Source organism: Vigna umbellata, chromosome 8 (genome assembly GCF_029865625.1).
Source record: "Vigna umbellata cultivar VRB3 chromosome 8, Vumbellata_1.0, whole genome shotgun sequence".
Taxonomy (NCBI): domain Eukaryota; kingdom Viridiplantae; phylum Streptophyta; class Magnoliopsida; order Fabales; family Fabaceae; genus Vigna; species Vigna umbellata.
The window spans coordinates 21,214,424-21,235,756 of record NC_142172.1 but is presented as its reverse complement, the minus strand read 5'-3'; the positions used below and the strand labels follow the sequence as shown (position 1 = coordinate 21,235,756).

The 21,333-nt window shown below is 32.7% G+C and overlaps 1 protein-coding gene and 1 pseudogene across 2 annotated transcripts in view; one reads left to right on the top strand and one right to left on the bottom strand.

The window, feature by feature from the left end:
* Positions 1–7,823, bottom strand: part of PRR7 (pseudo-response regulator 7) — a 39,570-nt gene extending 31,747 nt beyond the window's left edge. For both annotated transcript variants that reach the window (XM_088096260.1, XM_088096261.1), the window contains exons 1-2: positions 7,556–7,823; positions 6,632–7,465 (exon numbers count right to left, since the gene is read on the bottom strand). In XM_088096260.1, coding sequence (XP_087952386.1) covers positions 6,632–6,965 — 334 coding nt within the window. In that variant the 5' untranslated portion in view covers positions 6,966–7,465; positions 7,556–7,823. The remainder of the gene's footprint in view (positions 1–6,631; positions 7,466–7,555) is intronic.
* On the top strand, positions 263–1,074 carry LOC148194242 (uncharacterized; annotated as a pseudogene).
* Positions 7,824–21,333: the final 13,510 nt, after the last annotated feature.

Genomic DNA, 21,333 nt, shown 5'->3' with positions numbered 1-21,333 from the left:
CTTTTTAGGAATATAATGTATAAAACTGGTTATCATTATTTTTGTTGAAATATAATGTATTTTCTAGTGGGCTTTTTAGCGTGGGCTTTTTAGGAGCCTTATGTTTTTTGTTTTTATGTTGATCAACTATCCCTTAAATAGGGTAGTATGTGTATTAGGGTGAAGAAGACAATAATAATAAAATATTTTCAGTTTCTCTCTCAATTCTAAGTTGGTATCGAGAGCCAGTTAGGTTTAGGTGTCATCGGTTATCATAAATTGGATGCATCGTGTTCCTTTATTTGTCAGAAATTATAGTAGAGATGAGTGTTCCCAACCTTCTAGTTCTTGTCCAGCCAAGGAACAAGATGACGATGCTAAGCGTCTATGGACATATCTTACAAAGATAATAACTGCACGTGGTTCTGGTGGTGGAAATTAAGAAATTAAATGCAAATTTTGTGATTTAACATTTAACAGATCTTACATTAGAGTGAGGGAACACTTGTTGAAAATTTTGAGAAGGGGATTGGAGCTTGTGAAAAGGTAACAAATGCCAAACTCAACAATTCAAGATGTTGGACAATGAGGCTACATTGAAGAAGTTAAAAACAAAATTCGTCTCCTCAACCCAGTATCCTCACCAATGGATACAAAACAATGGTAATGTTGATCCGAAAAGGAGAAAAACTATAGATGTTGTGTTTAATATGCAAGGTAGAAAGCAACTTGATTATGAAATTGGTAGAATCATTTAATCTGCAAGATTGTCATTTCATCTAGCATGAAATCCTTGTTATAGGAAAGTATTTTCTTATGCAACCAACCTCCTAGTTATAATAAATTAAGGGCAATATTACTTCAAAAAGAGAGAACTCATGTAGAGATGTTTTTACAACCAATTAAAAAACTCATGGAGCCTCTTCAAGATATGATTTGATTATATTAAATAGAAAGACATAATATGATTTGATCGGAAAATAACTTAATATTTCTCACTATTAAATATTGATTTTGTTGCCTAGTATTTATCTCTTCATTATAAATAAGAGAACATATGTATATACACATGAATTCATTATAAATAAGAGAACATACGTATATACACATGGAGCCTCTTCAAGATATGATTTGATTATATTAAATAGGAAGACATAATATGATTTGATCGGAAAATATCTTATTAAATATTTCTCACTATTAAATATTGATTTTGTTTCCTAGTATTGTATCTCTTCATTATAAATAAGAGAACATATGTATATACACATGAATTCATTATAAATAAGAGAACATGTGTATATACACATGAATTCATTATAAATAAGAGTACATGTGTATATACACATGAATTCATTATAAATAAGAGTACATGTGTATATACACGTGAATACATTATATTTCTTCTCAATTTCTCTCTTCTCAACATGCTACCAAAGTGTTTGCCTAGTGAACCCACCATCTTTAAAAGAATTTTTTTAAGAAACCCTTCTATCCCATTAAAAGGTTTGTTCATTGGTCCTAATAGCCTAAATATGATATGACTTAAAAGGAATATCTTACCAAAATATTTCTTATTGTTGGAGATCCTACATGGTCATCTAGATATATAATCAAATTATAATATATAAATTGTTGCAATCCTTGCCAAAAAAAATCAATTTTGTGAAATTGAGTTAGGCTTAAAATATACTTTTTAAGATGGAATCAGAATCTATCTTACTCTTTATCATGCCACCAGCACCCGCAAATATCTTGTCTCATGCTTGAGACATTCAATTCTTATTGTGAGGGGATTATATTAGTAACAAGCTTGGTACATATACTAACTTGAGGGAAGTGTTAGATATATTATCTTTATTTTATATTTATTTTTTATCTTTAGTTAGTTTGTTATTATTTCTTATTTATATTTTGGGTTTAGCCCATATTTCTTCTATCATAAATAGAGGAACCTATGTGTATATTCAATATAAAGGAAGATTAATCTCATATATATTTTTCACTATATTTAACATGGTATCAGAGCTAGGTTAGAGCCTATCCTAGCAAGATTTGTGTAGACATATTGTTCCACCCGTTATCAGACCATCATTAATGTCTAGTCTCACGCTCGAGATGTATATACCTCGGCATGAGGGGATGTGTTGGAAGTCCTACATCGACTAGAGATAAGCCAATTTAAAGTATATAAGTGGGTACAAACCTCACCTTACAAGTCGGTTTTGTGGGGTTGAGTTAGACTTAAAGTCCACTTCTTAACAAATATAAACAAATTAAGGTATATAAATAAGTGCAAACCTTACCTTATGTTAGAATATTTATCCTATTTATCATGATTATATTGTGCCTAGGACTATCCTATTTATCATGATTATATTGTGTCTAGGTTACCCTATTTATCATGATTATATTATATCTAGGTTACCCTATCATGATTATATTATGTCTAAGGTTACCCTAATTATCATGTACTCTTGTATCTGTTAGAATATTTACCCTAATTATCATGATTATATTGTTTCTAGAGTTACCCTATTTATCATGATTATATTGTGTCTAGAGTTACCCTATTTATCATGATTATATTCCATATTTATCATGATTATATTGTGTCTAGAGTTACCCTATTTATCATGTATTCTTGTATCAATTTATTTTTATAAATTGAAGATTATGAGAGGGTTCAATTATGAACCCCTCAAGAATTGTTTTATACTTTCAATCTCAAGTTGGTATCAGAGCAGGTTGTCTGAGTCTCTTCCTACTCTGTCTTTGTTGCCGCCGGTGGCCAGCGCCGCCACCAGCAGCCTTAAAAATTTCATCCTTAAAAATTTCATCTTTTTTTAAATACCTCAATGAGCAGTCATGTTCTTGTTTTTATCTAGTCTCTAAACCCTAGTTGTTGTCCGCAACTGTTTGTCGTTGTATGGTGTCGTTTGTCGTTGCCTGGCGTTGTTTGTCCTTGTCCACTTGGCACTATTTTTCCACTATGAGGAGTTGTCCACATAAGTTTGTCACCATCAACCTCTGTTTACTGTCATTCCGACGTTGTCCGCTAATGCCCGCCACCGACCACCGCCACAGTTTATTCCGACGACTAATGGATCTGGATCGCCTCCTTCAGCCATGGTCAACCATGCCTGTGTCGAGGGCTAGTTCTCATCCAAGCACTGCCACATGCGCCACATTTGTTCAACCTCCGTTGCCGCTGCCGTCTCGTTTTCTCTGGTGAAGTTAGGGGTTTTGTGCGCATCGAGGAGCGCGACCCATCCCTGGTTGTCGTTGCCATTCGTCTCGCTGGACCAAAAGAAAGAAAAGTATTCTTTGTTTCAGCATTGTTCCTTAGCCTCTTTAATGTGTGTTTAGCTTTGCATATTGTAGCAGCTGTGATGTTTCTGATGGCTTGTGTAATTTATTTACAAGTCTCCAAGGAGAGTCAATGCTAGAGACTATTATGATTTTTCACCTTCACGATTTGTGTCGTCATTTTCGTCGTTTGGCGTGAGGGGAGTATGTTTCCCGCCACTGCAATATGTTTCCAGCCACCGCATGCCCCATCAGTCAATGATGGTAGTCCATGCAGTTTTGTCCTTTCAGTCACTGCAAGCCCCCATCACTTCGTCAGTCAGTGATGGCAGTCCTTGTAGTTTCTCCATCAGGCAGTGATGGCAATTTAGTCCCTGCAGGCTCCATTAGGCAGTGATGGCAATTTAGTCCCTGCAGGCTCCATCAGTGAGTGATGGCAATTTAGTCCCTACAAGCCCCCTCAGTCAGTAATGGCAATTTAGTCACTGTAGTGAGGGGGAGTATGTTTCCAGCCACTAGTTAGACACTAGTCAGAGGCCCCAACAAGTCAGAGATGACAGTCCCTGCTTTTAGCCACTGCAGGTCCCAATTAGTCAAAGATGGCAGTCCCTGCAGTTTTGTCGCTTTCAGCCACTGCAGGCCCCAATTAGTCAGAGATGGCAGTCGCTTTCAGCCATGCAGGCCCCAACTAGTCAGGGATAACAGTCCCTGCATTTTTGTCGCTTTTAGCCATGCATGCCCCATCCTTACTTGATGGCAATCTAGTCTTTGCAGTTTGTCGTTGTCTACCACTCATCATTCACTTTTGATGGAAATCAACTTTGTCAAAGTCATCCTATTTGAAGGTTCATGATGCTAGATAAAGTTTCATGGTTGTCCAATATTATTCTCCATAAGCTTATGAGGTGTCTCTTTGGTTATGCTGGTTTGTGAGTCCAATTTTGTTTATAGACATTCTCTTGATGGTCTGAAGCATATGTGCATCTTGTTCGAAGCCAAAGTTACCATGTCTATTGTCTCGACATTCAAGACAAGTTCATTTTGTTGGAGTGAGTATATTTATTCCAAGCTTGGTACATTACATACAATTTGTATGTTCTAGCTTGAGGGGGAGTGTTAGAATATTTACCCTATTTATCATGATTATATTCCCTATTTATCATGATTATATTGTGTCTAGAGTTACCTATTTATCATGTATTCTTGTATCAATTTATTTTTATAAATAGAAGATTATGAGAGGGTTCAATTAAGCCATCAAGAATTATTTTATACTTTCAATCTCAAGTGTATCAATTTATTTTTTTAAATAGAAGATTATGAAAGGGATCAATCAAGCCCTCTAGAATTATTTTACAGTTTAATTCTCTAAGTCCTTAAAAATCAATATTGCAAAGTTGAGTTAAACTTAACAGATATTGATTTTGCTTGCTACTATTTTATTTCTTCATCTTTATAAATAAGAATACTTCTATGTGTACTCAATACACATAATCCATTATATTCCTTCCCAATTTCTCTCTTAACAAAATGGTAGTAAAGTGGCACCATACTCCACGACCAATTTTATCACTAATCCTTTCAAAAAGAGCCTAAAGGGTGGGTGTGAACATTTTTACTCATGGACACAGTGATCCACAAAGATCTCTAATTAGTTTCGTGATTAAGCCTAACTCAACCTTATAAAATCAACTAGTAAGGTGAGGTCTACACTCACTTAAATAATATAATTCAATCATAGTTCTAGTCAACGTAGGATCTCTATCACACCCCCTCATGTCAACACAAAACATCTCAAGCATGAAAGTAGAAATTTGTGACGTGTCAAATAGAATGTGGCACAATAGGCCAACAAACCTGCTAGGATTACTTAAGACTGAAAATATGAGTGTGAGAAATAGAGAAGATTGGGAGAAAATATCCCTTGTGTGTTTAGCATAAGCATGTTTATATCAAGTTGAAACAAGGAAAAACAAAGAATAACGACCATGTAATAGGAGTCTAACAAAAGCCATTTGGCCACAAGAGAGAAAACATCAATGTAGTCCTACAAGTGTTGAGTATTGTTGGAGGTTCCACATTGAGTAGAGATATGGCCGGATTAGTGTATGAGTAGTTGCAAACCTTACCTTAAAAGTCAATATTGTGACATTAAGTCATGCCTAAAACTCACTTCTTAAGATAGTATCACATCTTATTCTACGAGTGTTTGTTGGATCCATAGTGTCACATCTTATTCTAGCAATGTTTGTTGGGTCCATAGTGTCACCGACTGTTAGGTTCACAATCAAACTATTTACAAATATCTAGTCTCACACTTAAGATGTCCAATCGTCAACATAAGAGAGTGTGTTGAAAATCCAATGTTAACTAGAGATATACCCAAATTTAGTATATAAACAGGTACAAACTTCACTTCAAAAATTGATTTTGTAAGATCAAGCTCGGCCTAAATCTACTTTGTAAAGTGGTATCAAAGCCTAGTTCATCTCAATGACCAACTTAATCGAATACGATATGGAATACGATATGGAACAAGTGTCGAAAGTCTTTCTGATAAAAGTTTCATACAAGTGTCTCATTATGATACCGCAACACAAGTAATAGTCACCAGTACGGTACTCGTGATTAAGAAATGTTCTAACTCAAAAGATAATGTATCAATGTGGAAGGGACTTAAACATAAGGGGCAATTGTTGGAGTTCAAATATGAGTTGAGGTCTTGCATTGTGTAGAAATGGGAAAGTTGAGTAACACATAAATGAGAAAGACCAACATCATATAACCCTAAAGTTTTAGGTTGAAGGTAGAGTAAAGTTCTATTGTACGGTTGACTCGTGACTTGTTGGTGAAGATCTCTCCATTGTGTAATCCCTTCATAATTGTCCAACAACTGGTTTTTGAACTTGTCCTGACAAAATTTGGTGAGTCTATCATGTCATTTGCTATTGAACTACTCACAAATATTTGGTCTCATGTTTGAGAAGCTCTGTTCTTAGTGTGAAGTTATGTATTGAAGATGTCACATTAACTAAAGATATAATCAAATTATAGATAGAAGTGAGTACAAACCTGACCTTAAAAGTTGATTTTGAATGGATCATTAACCAATTTTTAGATATTAAAAGTTAAACATTTACACACATGAACAATCATCATATTAGCAGGACAAAGGTAATAATACGTCTACTATTTTTAGCATGCACTCGTATGTACAGCTTATAAACATACAAAAGAAGATAAGCAACATAAAATTATACAAATTCAAACAGGAGTTGTTAAAAGGTTGGTGCTCAGACCTAACCAAATTATTAAAGGATTTAATTATAATCAGATAACTAACCTTCATAACTACAATTGCGAAGCAGTGCAGTGACAACATGACGAGTAGAGTCATCAATCTCCACAAGCAAAACTTTAAGGGATCTAATATGCAAAAATCTCTCCCAACATATTATTGCCCCTTGAGGCTGTGGAATATGCTGCTGAGCAGAGGACTCCACAGTCCCCTCCTGTCCAGCCTTAACTCCCTCGGCTAATCCATTGCATTTCACTTCATCACCCTCGCATAACTCGTGTTCCCCGCCAGCAATCTTCTTCCCATCTCGTAAGCGCTGACTCAGTTCTTTCAGCTCTTTGCTGTCACCATCGACACTCATCTGGACAACCCTTGTCATCCAGAATGCCCAAATTTACAGTGAATATAACCCGTCCTCATCCAAAGAAAAACAGCACACATCCAACAATCTCCACGAACCCCAACCCAAATGCAACCGCAAATCACTAGATATGCAGTTAAAAAATATATATACAACGAATACAAGAAAGACTAGCAAATGCCTTGACCAAATATCCACAGCGCTCTCAAACAAAACCCTTTCTACAACAACTCTAACCCTAATGGCGTACAATCACTTTCTTAGACCATTCACTTCAAATTCAACACAAAATTATTCAAAACTAACCATGGATCCTGCAAGAAGTGCTTCAATTTTTCTTCGTAAGTATCTTCCAAACCCTAACTAAGCTGAAGAACTTACTGAGGCCTTCCGTGATTTAATTTACTGAAAATTCAAAACTTCAGAGCAGTAACCGTACACACACAAGATCGTTGCTCAAACATGAACATCCAGAACCAGAAACGACGCATCGTATTCTTCGTGCTAAATCGCTGACACTGTCAAAAACGAATAGATTTGAAAATAGAAAGAAGAAGAAGATATCCTCATTCCAAATCAAAAATTTCAAAAAATAAAACGAGGATTACCAGGTGAGAAACTTCACAAATCGCCATTATGGAGTCATTAGACAAAAGATTGGAATTACGTCATTACGTCATAATAATAACAATAATAATAAAAATGAAACCGCTGTTAAACCTTAAAGCGAAATTAGGATAAACAATTTATCCAAAAAAAAAGTTGTCCATAAATGGGGAAAAAGTCTTGAAGGTGGATCGTGTTCTATTGTGAAGATGAAACGAGATTGACCAATATGAAAGGACGGTGGAGAAGCAGATAACGCCGACGTTAAGTTTAGAGGAGAAGGAAAAGAAAGATATTGGGTGGGTTGGAAGCGCGATGACCGCGGTTGATGACGTGGACGAAGGGAAGGTGTGGAATGTTCGCGAACTGCCACGTGGCGAAGATATTTCCAAGTCTGCATGTTTTTGCAGACGCGACTCTGCTGACGTGGATCAAATCAAAAGCCTGGTGCTCGAGAACGAACAAGGCTAAGAGAAGATCTTCAAGATTTGAAAAAGGACACGTGGCATAATCTCGCTTCACAGGATTCTGGCTTTAAGTGCAAAGTCACAACTTCATCGAATTTGTGTCAACATAAAATGACGGTAATGACCTTAGAGATTCGTACATAAAATTAAAAATTTAGTTAAATTATGATTTCTATTATTGATTAAGTCCGCAATATAAAAACATTACTTTCCGCTCATTAATCTACCTAATCTATAGAAGTTATTGCATATCAATGTGATTTAAACAAAATTATATTTTTAATCTATTTTAAATTCAAACTTCATAGATTAATAAATATGAATAAAAAATATATTTATATTAAATATTATTAATAAAGTTAAATAATAAAAAGTATTAATAAAATGATTAGATATATTATATCTATCCAAATAAAGAACTGAAATATTTATAATTTAATTTGTCTGAGATGACGTCGTTCCTATTATATAATTGCACCTTGAATATCGCATTGTTTCATTACTTCGAATTATCAACATCAAATATTTTGTTTATTCATATTATTCTAATGGAATATTTATTGATTTTGTTTTACAAATAATTTTTAAAAAAAAACTATATTTCTCTTCCAAACGTTATACTTTCTGTATGATATAATTTAAATATAAAACTTTTACTATTAATTTATATCAACAATGTGTTGGTATTAATATTAAGATTTAGTAGTTTGTAAAAAAATACTACTTATTCATAAAAATATAAAATTTAACAAATCATTAATCAAATTTAATCATCTGGGTTTAAAGTACAGGTTTTTTAGAGTTTGCATTTTGAAACAAGAAAACTCCTTACTTTTGTTTTTTAATGGAATATCATTTAATTAACGAGAGAAATTCATATTCAATCATTCGTAGTAAACTTGATTATATAGAGACACTCGTATTTTTTTTGTACAGTAAATAAATAATTTTATAGACTTATTGATAATAAATATATATCTTTAATATATAAATTATGTTATAATTAAGAATGTGGTGAAAAAAATACTTTCAAATATATACTTCTGTGTTAGATCTAGAACCAACTATTTAAGATCAAAGATTGTTTTTAACTATGACTTTTAAATATTGTTAAAAAGTAATTTATAAATAAATATAAAAGATGATAGAGGAATAGAAACTATACGTAATTTGAGAAATTTTTTTGTAAATTATTATAAATATTAATAATAATTAATTAAAAGTGAGAATTGTAATATCCAAAAAAATATAGCATAAAACTATATACAGGACTCATCATTTAATAATATGATAGAACAGTTATAGATCATAAAGTTAATCTTCCAGTTATTACAAAATAACCATAAAATTTAAAACTTTACAAAAGCTTCCTATACTATTGCAAAATTATAGACCACTAGGATGTCAATTTAAAATCATCATTATTACAGAATCATAAACCACTAGGATGTCAATCACTCACCTAAGACCGAGCGGCCATGCACGGGTAAGACTAAAAATCTAACTCTATTGATGAATTATTGACCGACCAAAAGTCTCAAAACCTAAGATTCACTGGTTGAGGAAAACAAACCAACCACAAGACGAGAAATGTGATCAGAGTTTTAAAAGAAGAAGAAAATAAACACATGCAAACATAACTTGGCTTGCATGTGCCAGAAACTAGACTTTCTCAAAATGAGAAAAACCTACCAGCTCAAACCACCACTTGATCCTTGAAAAGAGAACTCTTGCTACCAGCCAATCTCAAACACAATCTGATGAATGATCATGATACATCCTAGAAGATGTAGAGGAGCAGAACTGAGAGATTGGAGGCGCAAGGAGACTTGAACAGCTGCTGAAACCAATGGAACAGTAGCAGTAGCAGCTGCAGATTGTGGTGCATAATTGGAATTTCAGGAGCAGATTGGTGAAGAACTTAGGATGTGAAGCAGCGGATGAGAGGTGTTTATGGTGAATGGAGATGGAGGCTAGCTTGGAGAGGTGATTCACAACTCAGAAGGCTTCCTAGAGTTGGAAGGAAGTTGCAATGGAAATCAAGCTAAGAAGAGACTCTTGGAGAAGGAATTTACTATGCATTTCAGCAGAAATTCTTTACTAAAAATCCAAAAGTGATTTACAAGCTTTTCCTATGAGATTTTATAGATTAATCTCAAGGCTTTAAGCAAGCAATTTTCACGTTGCAGATCTGAACCCATGTGCTACATGTATGGCTTCTAAAACACGTGAAAATTGAGTTTTATGTGAAAAAAACATTTACTAATGCAGCCCCATAGAAGGATAAGTACACCCCTTTTTGTATATAAATGTCCTTTTTACCCTTCTCCATGTTTTGGCAGATTGGCATATCTTCTTGTTCTCCAATTTTCCATCCAAAGATAGCAAATAGTACTTGACCTTGAGGAGAATATTCATCTTGGAGCTTTTTTTGGTCATTCCCCTTGTGATGGGTCCTATGGTGTTAGACCTTCTTGTATCATCCCCTCCCTCTTGAGAAGGATTTGTCCTCAAATTTGATAGTGCTTCTGAAGACTTATTTTTGGTGTTTCACAAGGGTTCCTCCTGGGTCAAATATCCATCTGCAATAAGCATCAAACATATCTCTAATTAGTTTTCTTTGACCCAATAATATATATAAAAGACTATGTGTAGAAGAAGGTTTTCTAATTTTGAAATTTTTAATGTTAATATAACAAAGAAACCTTTCTTCATTTGAAATTTTATTTGTATCTTGAGTTATTGGTAACCATAAAGGTATCCATAACCCAAGTTGTGACTTTGCATGTGTTGAAAGTGATAACATTTTTAAGGATGGAGTCGCAAAGTCTTTGAAAGAAAAGTGAAATTTGGAAATTTCAAATATAAATGGAGAAAAGTGAAAGGATAGAAAACCTCCCCTTAAGAATCTAGCTTCTAGGGTAGGAGGAGATGTTGCCCTTAGTTGCTTTTTCTTTTCTTCCATTTCTATTCTTTCAACTTCTTCTTTTTCTCTTCTTTGTGCTTCTTTTCTCTCTTTCTTTCTTCTTTTCTCTTCTTCTCTTCTTTCTCTTTCTTCCTCGTCTCTTCTCTTGTTTTCTTCCTCTTCTCTTCTCTCTTGCTCTCTTCTTTTCTCTCTTACTTCTTGCTTTTGTTTTTCTCTTTTTAATCTCTCAATTCTATATTTGCTTGTCTCTTCCCATAGCCTTTTAAGTTTTCCTAGAAACTCACTTTCCCTACGAGAGAACCCACTTATATTTTGAATGAATGACTCACCTTTTCTAATAAGCTCTCTCATAAGTTCTAAGTTTCTTTCAATTTCTCGAGGCACAAACTTTCTTCTCATACAAGCTTTCAATTCATTCCAACCATGAATGGGATATTTTCTACCTATCTTAACATGATATTGCCTATCATCCCACCACTCTCTTGCATGCTTTTTAAAACTAGAAGTGTAAAGACTAAGAATATAAGATTTATTATCTCTAGAATAGAAGGATTCGTATTTACTTTTTCTCACCATGAATGAATGCATGTCATTAATTTCCTTTTCCCAAGCTAGGTATGTTAATGCAACAATATCATCACCAAAGAATGGAATGTTTTCACTAGCTTGTTTATACAAATCATCTTCAATCCTATCAAATTCATAAGATGAACAAGACTTCCTTCTAGCTTTATCATGTTCTCTTTTGATGCCTTTGTAAGTAAGTTGCTTATCAAAATTAAAATTCCTAGAAGACCTATATGAATAACCAGACATCTTTGTTTCTAAAAGTTTTTCTAGTGTAAAAGATATACAAGATTCACACTTTAGACAAGTCCCACGTAAGAGAGGTGAGTCATGAAGACTGCTTAAGTACCAAGTCTTGCCTTGCCAGAAATGTCTTAGGTTACTACTAGTTACCCTTTAAACTAAAATCACTTTTAAAATCAAAGGACACAACCTAAACTCTAAATTCGGACCCCTAAGAGAGCTTCCTATTCGCACAAGATATATGCTATCTAGTCGAAAATTGGAAAAGCAATTAAAGTGAGGTCTCCTAGGTGAGGCTTAGACTTTGGATCTAAGACACACTCACCGCCTACTCAATTTTAGGTTATGAGACTTCTTTGAGTCTAGTTACAAATGAAGGAAGAGCACTTGTGAACTCTAGCACCTCACTTGCTTGGATTTGGAACTTACAACCAAAGAAAACCAATAGAAATTACAAAGAAATTTGGTAAATTGGAAAGGAAAAGTTAGAATAGGCTAAGGAAAACAATGTGTGCAACTTTGGTTGCTCTCAAAGAACTTGAATCTACTGGATTCCAAACAATTCTCTTAGCTGCAAAGTGCTTAAACAGAGAAATTAATTTTTCTGCAGTATAAAACTCTGCTGCAAGTCACGGTTTTTCCTTCTTCAGGACTCAACTTCATTCACTTTCCTCACCAATTGAACTTCCTTTGATGCTTCCACTTGCATTGAGCCATTTGAATTATAGTTCACCTATCCAACAAGCCAGTTAATCACAGAAACTACCACCACAATTGCCAACAAAATCACATCCAAGTGACAGCAACACCAGGACTTTTGTCAAACAGCTGGTGTGCAGAGTGTTCAAAATTCAGAAAAACAAACAATTAAATGGCTATCAATCACGGTGGCACATCAAAATGATCTTAGGAATGGCTCTAGAACATATTTAAAACGCAATAAAAGACCAGAAACCAGAATCAAGCACGAAATAGCTATGCAATAAAAGTGGACCAAACTATTTGTTGAAATGTCTCAATGAACTTGCATTAATTTTTGACAGCAATGTTCAAAGGTGCAACCAGAATTTCAAAAACAGGATGTATTGGTCCTATTCTGCCTTTTAATGTTTTAATTACTCTTTTTTAACTTGAACTTTTGATATGTTATGGACCAATGGCTTTTACTACATCCACTCTTATTGAATCAAACAACCAAACTTTGAATCTCTGGACCAAAAAAATTTACTGCATAGCTCTTGGCAGCCAGCACAAATCTACCCAGAAAAATGACCAAATGCACAGTACATTTTATATGCTCATTCCAATGACTTAAACATGTTTCAATGATGAGTGAGGACTTGCAGAAACAGCTATAATGAGCTAAATCACTGTGTAACAGAATTGGAATATTGCAGTGGTCATTTTCAGCTCAAATTCACAACCACAAAGTTCAAAATGTAGATTGGCTTTGATTCTGGATTAAAAACATCAAAAGGAGTCTGAAAATGGTATTTGAAAGTTGCTCAACACAGCAGAATCAACTTAAAAAATGATTGGCAATGATCTAGTACCAATCCAACTCAAATTATGCAGAATTTTTAACTCAAAACACTTGCAGATCGGCTACTGCATTTTTTTGATGCTTACAACTTTACAAAACACTTGGAATCAAATCATTTCATGTTCCAAATGATTCAGACATTAACTCATTCAATTGTTGTTCAATAGAACAGTGCACAATGCTAAATGAACAGTGGAGTTTTGTTACAGCAGTAACACTTTCTGGAAAAACAGAACAGAAACTAGAAAAACCATGCAGATCTGATTTTGGTTGGCAAATTTAAACACCTGAGCTCATCTCTTGATTGTTCATTGCTCTTAATTGGTGTAGCCACATCCAACACTTTCAGAACCGTAAAAAACTTGGTTAAAAACCAGATTTGATGACAAAACAGCAAATTAACCAAACATGACTAAGACAAAACGGAATTGATGCTCAAATGATTAAAATGACTCAAAACAGCAAGAGATAACCGAATAAAATGATGATAGACTCAAGCAAATAGAGCTGGTATCAATAAAACTCAAAACATAGAAGCCTAAACACATCATAGATGCTGAAACAGAAACAGACTTCAGAAGAACCACAAGACATAGTAGGAATTGAATAACAGTTTGGAAAATGAAAGATGAAACCACTTATCTCACGGTTCAAGTTAGAACCTAAGCTCTGAATACCACTTGATGGAAGCAACTCCAAGCTTCAAGAACGGAGCAGCTTCTTGGACAGAATGACGCAGCGGACTGGTTGGATGAGTGGCAAACGGAGGTGCACACCAGGTGTTCGATGGAAAGTTTGGTGCGGTTTTGGAGGTGTGTTTGCAGTGTTTCTAGCTCAGACAACCTTCCAAGGGGGAATGAAGCTAGAGATAAGTGTGCTAAGAAGGCACAAGTCAATGAACTTGAAAGAAGAAGTGGCTGGAACCAATTCAACAGCATTTCACTATATCAATTCAAGTTAGAACCTGGCTCTGATACCACTTGATACATCCTAGAAGATGTAGAGGAGCAGAACCGAGAGATTGGAGGCGCAAGGAGACTTGAACAGCTGCTGAAACCAATGGAACAGTAGCAGTAGCAGCTGCAGATTGTGGTGCATAATTGGAATTTCAGGAGCAGATTGGTGAAGAACTTAGGATGTGAAGCAGCGGATGAGAGGTGTTTATGGTGAATGGAGATGGAGGCTAGCTTGGAGAGGTGATTCACAACTCAGAAGGCTTCCTAGAGTGGAAGGAAGTTGCAATGGAAATCAAGCTAAGAAGAGACTCTTGGAGAAGGAATTTACTATGCATTTCAGCAGAAATTCTTTACTAAAAATCCAAAAGTGATTTACAAGCTTTTCCTATGAGATTTTATATATTAATCTCAAGGCTTTAAGCAAGCAATTTTCACGTTGCAGATCTGAACCCATGTGCTACATGTATGGCTTCTAAAACACGTGAAAATTGAGTTTTATGTGAAAAAAACATTTACTAATGCAGCCCCATAGAAGGATAAGTACACCCCTTTTTGTATAGAAATGTCCTTTTTACCCTTCTCCATGTTTTGGCAGATTGGCATATCTTCTTGTTCTCCAATTTTCCATCCAAAGATAGCAAATAGTACTTGACCTTGAGGAGAATATTCATCTTGGAGCTTTTTTTGGTCATTCCCCTTGTGATGGGTCCTATGGTGTTAGACCTTCTTGTATCAGATCAGATGAAGGAAAACGTGAGAATTTGTAGAGAAAAGGATGATAATTTAGAGAGAAGGAGGAGAAAATGAGATTTCAGAAAATTGGGAAAGAGAGTGCATGCAAAAAGTGACACCAGATTTGAAATTTTCACTTAAATACTACCGTAAAAAACCGGTCCACTTTCTGCTCACACCTGTCTTCCACTTTTTGAATTTCTAAATTCTACATAAATTTAGGGTTCTGACAAGAATTTTTTTTTCAATAATTTTTAGTGTATTAAAGTATATATACTCCATATTAAAATAATATAATATAATTGTGACTTTCTCTGTAGATTATATTATAATATGATTAAAAAAATTTAGTTAGATTAAATTAAGGAATTAATACCATATAAAATTATTTATATTCATTTATGTTCTATTCGTTTTGGGTGGTACACTATAGATAATGATTTAAGTGGATGGATTTGAGATTTAATTTATGTTCGTTTTCATGGATTTTGCTGGGATATAAAAAAATTTCATTCTTAGCTTGAAAGGGAGATTTGAAGATGATTATAATGAAAAGACATACTTACCCCCATATAATAATATATGAAAAATGTATGGAATCGGCTTCTCCAAACTACATGCACCTGTAATTGAATGAGTGAATCAATTATAACTACGAAACTTTGTTAGTTTTAATAATAATATTAAATATTAATAATAAATATAATAATAATAATACAATTTTTTTCATGTTAAAAATTAAATTTATTTTTATTATTTATAATAACTTACAACTATAAATAATATTAATAATTATCATTTTATAATATTTTTATGATATTTTGATATTTTTCAATTTTAATCAATTAAATCATTTTTCTTATTTGTTACATAGTCAAATCCTACATTAATTTTTACACACTTTGCTTTTAAATTCTCTCTCACTCATTCCCAAATTCTTTCAAAAAAAACAATCAATTTATTCCCAAATCTCCTAAAATCCATATATTCTCTCTCGTCCAAATTCATTTTCTAAAGTAAACACAACATAGATACAACTTTTTTTAAGAAATTATTATGTCAATCATTCATGTTTACATCATTTTCTACTTTCCTTTTTTACCATATATTTGTTAGTAAAGTTAGACATTGTATTTTTAGAATTACGAGGTTATCAGGAATTTTTTCTTTTGTTAAGTTATAATTTTTCTTTTCACTTTTCATTTCTCCTAACTTTGTTATTTTTTATGATTAGTTTTTTCCATATAAATTACTTGTCACAAAGGAATTATTCTCTGGCACCTAAATTCTTTAACTGATTAAAATTTATAATTAATATAAATTACATAATTAAAATAAATTATTTATCAATATAAAAAATAAAATAATATAAATTCTTTAAATTATAACTTATAAACAGTTTTATCTTTTACTTAAAATATTTAACCATATTTGTATATTTTTTTAATTATTAAAATGTTTAAGATCTTACATCTATCATGTTATGTTTCACATAAGTAATTTGGATCAATGTTTAACATGTTGAATGCAAACAAGCATAACCGTTCATATTTTGCTTTACCAACTCAATCAAGTCATTTGGTAGACTAATCTTATTCTAATTTTGATTACCTACTCTTTATTGATTTCAACTTTCATTACATTTTCTACTAGTTAAGGTCTCTTGTTTTTTAATATGATGAGGGGTTAATTTTAGTCCTTAACAGAACAGGTGATGAGTCTTTGTCATGACCATTGGAGAAGGTGTAATGGAATGAAGTTGAATTGAGAAACTTGGAACTCAAGGAAGATCTGGTGGAAATAATGGAAGTTATGGAGTGCTCTTAAGGAGAAGTTGGATCAACTCTTTAAGGAAGGAACCTTGATAGCCAAAATTAGGAATCTTATTCTAAAGTGATTCTTTAAACATTACACAATGCAATTTATGCATCAATTTGTTATATCATTCAAGAGTGATTTTACAAAAAGGTTAAACACCTCGATTTATAGGCTCAAATCTTACCTAAGGTTGCACCAATGGAGGGAAAATCAAGGTTAAATATTCCCTTGTATGCTCCAAAAATTAAGGCACCATGAGTAGATTAAGTGACACTTGTCCACATATGTTTTTAACATTGCACCATGTATTAAATGAGAAGAGTGTGCATGTCTCCTTGTCTTGAGGACCAGCCTAGAGTTTCGCTTAGGTCTAGGTAGCCCAATTAGAACCTAGGTAGGTTGCTCTAATGTAGAGAAACCTTGATATATTTTAAGTCCAAAAATCCTATACTACTTGCCCCAATTACAAGACACAAATCTTTTACAGTACTTGGTCCAAACACAATGTCCAAATTAAAATACACAAAAAACACTAGAAAGAGGACAGGGGAGAGGGGCTTAATAGTGTTTTTTAATTCTTTCACAAATCAATGCTTAATAACTATTGCAAGAGTTAGACAATCTGTAATAGATGTTAGAAGTTTGTGTTTTCAATAAAGCGTTTTAGGAAAATATTTCAAACAAGGGAAGCAATAACACAAGTATTTTATACTGGTTTACTCAATATAAGTTATGTATAGTCTTCCTCAAGAACTCTTAAGAGGTTTCACTAATCATTTTCAAATATTACAAACAAGTACAAACCACTTGTGGGAGTATTATCAACCACTCATGGTTTCCAAGTACTATAATTCACTCCTAGTTTCAAGTATTATAAACCACTTTTGGTTTCCTTAGTCAATCCTAACTAGTCCGAGTTTAACCACTCCTGGAATACAAGTATCACCAACCACTTCTATTTTTTCTAGACAACTGTCTAGAACGTTTAACTCAACTAAGTTAAACAATACAAGTGTTTTGATTCATTTATGCATATCCAAACACAATTAGTGTTTTTTTATTACAAGTATAGATTTTGATAACTCTTAAAGAGAGGATAAATACAATACAATGAAATCTGAGAACTTGTGAAGTTCTTTCTCTTAGGTTGAAGAGCTTTAGACAATATGAGCTTGGAGAGCAACAAAGTAAATATTTAATTATCTTTCTTGTATATGCTTTCTCTTTTCTCTTCTCTTTTCTATGTCATCAACTATGATAACCTTAGCAACTTCAAAAACTTCTCTTCTGCAAATCGTCTTTATATAGCCCTCTTGAGAAATTACCATTGGACACAAAGTTGACTTCAAATAGACTTCATAGCCTTTTCAGGTAGTTGGTCAAGCTCAACTCTACGTTGTGGGATGATAGTGCTTTATCAATGCTTTCTTTCATGAGTAACTTGTACGATCTTTAGATTTAATAACTTTAAAGAAACATTCTATGAATATATTCTTATCTCTCCATGTCTTTTTATCCTTTGTTTATAGCTTCTAAATAAATCTTAGTGTTGACATTTCCTACACAAATAATGAGAGCAAAACATGTGAGCAAAGAAACACTTTTTTCGTACACCATTAAATGATTTAAATATTAATGATCACTAAGCACATTGTTTGTTTAAAACATTTTGGTTCATGTTAGCATTGTTTGATAAAAGTATCGTTTGAAAGAAAAGCATTTGATGTGTCATGATATGATCTATTAAACACTTGTTTCATAAGGTTGTCTAAGCATTAATACATCATTTAGTTATGCTTAACAAAGCTTGATATTCATATGCTTTATCATTTTTTTTCAAGTGCTATGGTGATTAGACACTTTGTTAGGAGTTTCATAGCATTTGGTGCTTTTATGTCTTATGCTTTGGATACATTTGAGATACCAAATAATTATATATATCTTTTGATAACATTTAGTGCATTATACTAATATACTAGATAATTTGTTCTGTCAAACGCTTAGAGGCTTAACGCGTTTGATTTTTGAATCTTAAGTTTCAATGTTTAGCTTAGTGTTTACATGAATTATGTTTTCATTATATCAGACGTTGTTTTCATTTAGACAAAATTTACTTCAAGTATTGTATTTTTTTACAAGTGTTTATCTTATTCAATACTCTAAATGGATTGTTATATCTGATAGACATATGTTTCATTCAGTATTATCCTTTGGCACATGCCATCGTTAAACGTTACATTTTGTAATTATTATTTCGTAGAGTGTTGTTCGTTAAACTTCAAAACTCGAGTTGTTAGAGTCTAGTCTCTCTAAACAATTTTGTATCAATAATCTCCCCCTTTTTTTATGTTTAACAAAAACCCATGCTAAATGAAATATATCTATGAAGATTTTATGTTAGACTATGGTTCAGATCGTTTAATTATTTTATAGCCTAAACGATATACTATAAAATGTTCAAGAAATGTCGATGGTGTCATAATGTAATTTATAAAAATTGGCATTAGAGACACACATCAAAATTTTATGGCATTAGAGTATTGTACTAATTTTTTACAATCATTAAGATTTTAATTTTACCAGAGTGTTAGAATCAATAGATTGCAAGTGTCAAACAATGTTTAATGCATATGCATATAAGAGCAAATTAGTAGATAATTTATTATAGATCAAATAATCATGTTATAGCAAATACATGAACAATATCAGAGTAAGTGGAATTGTATCAAGGTAGATGATTGTAAAGTTTGTTTTCAAAGTACATTCATTATTTTATCAAGGTTCCATGTAAGACTTGAGAAAAACTAGTTATTTGAATATCTTTGAGATAAGGTTTAATTTTAGTACCATGTGATTAATTGATTATAATAGTGAGGTAAAAGTCTTGTATGCAAGTAAAATATGATAAGCATATGTATGGTTGTAGTAAAATATGATATATGCTAAATAAGAGGATAATCAATGGTTATATGTCAACCAAAAGAGCTTGGTTGGGTGTAAGACCCTTGAAAAATATTTTCATTTAAAAGGATATCTATATATTTTAATTTCGAAAAAAATTGTATAATGCTACAGTAAAGTATGTATAGTGCTACAGTGAAATGTCTCGTGAAAAGTGTGTTGCTATAGTAAAATGTAGTAAAACTACAGTGTTGCTACAGTAACAATGTAGTACAACTACAATACTGTTACAATAACAAAGTAGTACAACTACAGTACCCCTCACTTCAACTATAAATAAGGGTGAGAAAATGAAGATTTTGATGATTGAAGTGAAATTTGTGAAGAGAGAGCACAAATTTAGTAGTAGATAAGGATATTTGAGGGCTAAGATCTAAGTTATAGAGAAGATTGTGAGAGATTCTAAAAGAGCATGTAAAGAGAGTTGTTTGTAGAGAAGAGCTTTCTTTGGGAGTATAGAAGGTTTTGAAGAGTAATGGAGGGAGGTGCTGCTCAGATTTAATAGAGAAAAGACCAAAGTAGTTCATCAAGAAGTAAGGGGAGCTAAACCATGTCTCTTTATTTATTTATTTATTTATTTGAAAAGATGATTATATGAGTTTATTATTTGAACATGGATGTTGGTTGTTGTTTAGAAAATATACCTCTTGAGTAATTGATGTTCTGCCAAGTATGAGATTTTATTAATTGTGGGACAATATAGTGATATTATATGGAGGGTTTTAAAGTGTAAGTTATTAAATTTTGTTAGAAACATGATGTTTGTAAATGAATGTGAGATTTGTGAAACTTGTTGGGGAACACTTTGGCTAAGGAAAGACTTGGTATTTAAGTTGTCCATTGAGACGCACCTCTCTTTCCTGGAAGTTGACTCAACAAGCTTTCAACTTATCTCTTTTCAGAAAACAAAGACTATATGTCGTCTTGATACCGAAATTAAATGGGATGTTGGTTATCATATTTATCTTGTTGTTTTTGTTCAGAAAAATATTTGTTACATGTTGTTTTTGGTGAAGATTTTAGAGTATAAATACTTATCATATTATGACTTGTTGTGGTTTTTTTATTATTATTTAAAGATGGTTGGTTATATGGTGTTTTTGGTGTATGTTTTGAGTAGGAATATTTATTATATTCGTGTAGTAGTTTTTGGTGGTTCAGTTTATAAAAATGTGTTTGGGGAAGTAATATGTTATGATAAATAAGAATTATGGTAATATGTAGAAATTTGACCACATAGCTAAATTAAATGGATGATTAGTAACATTACATAGGTAGCCACTTATTAATTATTGAGTCAAGTCTCTGGTACACAATTCATGTATATTATAAGAACATTGAAAAGTGGGGAATTATTAAATTTGAAACATATTCTTAAGCGTTTAGAAATTTTAATTATAGATTGTGTATGACCTATCATCTTTGTTAATTTGAATGATTATTTATCTATGTTTGAACAATTATGAGTATGAATATAAATGAATTTAATCATTATAATTTTTACATGAGAAGCTTGAGGAGAAATGAGTTTCAATTGATGTTGGAAATGTTGAATATGAATGTGTTT